Source organism: Pundamilia nyererei, unplaced genomic scaffold (assembly GCF_000239375.1).
Source record: "Pundamilia nyererei isolate P.nyererei 1_Seehausen unplaced genomic scaffold, PunNye1.0 scaffold00175, whole genome shotgun sequence".
Classification (NCBI taxonomy): Eukaryota; Metazoa; Chordata; class Actinopteri; order Cichliformes; family Cichlidae; genus Pundamilia; species Pundamilia nyererei.
The window spans coordinates 246,513-248,848 of NW_005187576.1; the positions used below are offsets into that span (position 1 = coordinate 246,513).

General features: G+C 39.7%; 1 protein-coding gene across 1 annotated transcript in view; it reads right to left on the bottom strand.

Moving 5' to 3' along the window:
* The window catches only part of neb (nebulin), a 57,700-nt gene that overhangs the window by 37,869 nt on the left and 17,495 nt on the right, over positions 1-2,336 (bottom strand). Inside the window, 6 exon segments of the mRNA XM_013914149.1 lie at positions 17-220; positions 357-668; positions 846-953; positions 1,086-1,190; positions 1,912-2,118; positions 2,199-2,331. Of these exon segments, the coding sequence (XP_013769603.1) occupies positions 17-220; positions 357-668; positions 846-953; positions 1,086-1,190; positions 1,912-2,118; positions 2,199-2,331 (1,069 nt within the window).

Below are 2,336 nucleotides of genomic sequence, written 5' to 3' on the forward strand. Positions count from 1 at the left end.
AAATGGGATTTCATACCTTATTCATAACCTGAGCATTGGCCTTAGCCAGTGCTATGGGCATGTCTTCAGTGGATATTTTAAACTTGTAGTTGCTCGGTTGCTGACGATACTTTCTCTCACTCAGGATCTCACCAGCTTTCTTCACCTTCTCAACATCTAATGAACCTATTGGCACCCAACCAATACCCTGCAGCATCTTCAGATCCTCCTTGTAAACAGCCTGGAAGAAAAAACAAAAACCAAGAATGATTTGAAATGATTGAATCTGGTGGACAACAAAAACGATATATAGTAAAAAACACGAGTCCTGCAATATAATAATATTATCATAATATAAATTATTAAAATATACTCACATCACTTTGTATGTTATACGCATGTCTGGCCTGGACCACATCATTGGAGTCTGGCAGGCATGTCCAGTTGTGCAGTCGGGTGATGTAGTTGAAATGGTTGACTTGAATCTGGTTCTTCTTGGCCAGTTCAAAGGCCATCATGTCCACTGGCAGGTTGAACTTGGTCTTGGACTTGTTGAAGTCCTTCTTGTACAGAGCATCACTGGCAATCTTGGCTGAATTCAGAGCCAGCATGAGCAGAGGGTCGTCCTGGATGCTGCGAGCACCGATGTGGTGACCCACTTGCTTACGGTATCCTGTCTTGTACTTGTACTAAAAAAGCAATAGTGTGACGTTTAGTCACCAAACAGCATATTAGAATAAATATTCACATAAAGCAATACAGCAAAGAGAATATAAACTATGAAGCGCCTTGAGGCGACTTATGTTGTGATTTGGCGCTATATAAATAAAATTGAATTGAATTGAATTGAATAAACTGACACTTACATCACTAGCAATTGTAGTGGAAGCTTTAGCAGCTTGGACGGCAATGGCATCGCTACGAAGATTATGGCCCTTCTTCTTGGATAGTTCATGATCCAACTTGTACAGTTTCTATAGCAAGAAATAATGTCAACAAGGAAACCATGTCTACCTTCAAATGGACATGCTAATAGTATTAGTGTAATTGTTTCCCTAACTGTCATCCATATCATTACAGACAGGAAACTGCATATTATACGATACCTCACTGTAGTTCTTCCTGTTTTCCCGTGCCAGAACAATGCCCATTGCATCAGGCATGACATGGACTGAAGTCTTGTCTTTTTCCCAGGCTTTGATGTAGGATTGCTAAAGAAGCAAAATGTAATTATCGGCTTCACATAAAATAAAGAGAAAGTACTTTTCAGTTATATTCATGACCAGTGTTGGGAAGGTTACTTTTAAAATGTAACTACAGATTACAGATTACATGCCCCAAAATGTATTTTGTAACGTATTCCGTTACGTTACTCAATGAGAGTAAAGTATTCTGATTACTTTGGATTACTTAATATATTATCATGCTTTTTACAACTACATGAATGAACTATTGCTGTGTTACTATTACTGAAGGTTACTCGCCATACCAATACCAACTAGATTTTTAAATCTTAATATAAAATGAGTAACAGTAGGTGGACATTAGGTAAGGCTGCACTTATTGCAGCGATCTTGTATAGAAAACTGTTCCGCGCATATATAAAACAGGTCCGCGGCTCCGAACCGTAGTAAATGGTAACATGTGCCGCGAGATTGAGACATGGGCATTAGAGGCTCTTAATGCGTGTTTTGTTTGGGTTTCCACCGGCGTGGAATTACCAGAAATATAGAGTTCATAGTCTTATGAAACAGGAAAAGACTGCCGTGTAATCCATTCATTTCAACAAAGTAACTGTATTCTGAATACCACCTTTTTAAACGGTAACTGTAACAGAATACAGTTACTCATATTTTGTATTTTAAATACGTAACGGCGGTACATGTATTCCGTTACTCCCCAACACTGTTCATGACAGATTCTCTTCTGTACCTTATCCATAATCTGGTTGTTGGTAGTGGCCAGTGTCAAGTCCATAGAGTGCATATCTTTGGTGAATTTGAAGTTGCTAGGAGGCTGACGGTACAGTTTCTCATTGAGGGCCTTCCCTGCTGATTTTACTTTCTCAACATCCAGCGATCCAATAGGGACCCATCCTATTCCTTTGATGTAGTGCTCATACTCACTCTTGTACTGGTTCTGCGGGGAATACACAAATGTTTATTTCACAGTGGTAGCAATCGTGTAAAATTGTTATCTGTTCAAACTTTTACACATACATCACTGGCAATAAACTGCATGTTACGAGCAAGTTCCAGGTTCATGGCATCAGGCAGGAGAGCATTAGTGTGCTGAATGTGTCTGTATCCAGCCATAGTCTGAGCAGCAGAAGCCTGCTTGGCATGGACCACACTGAG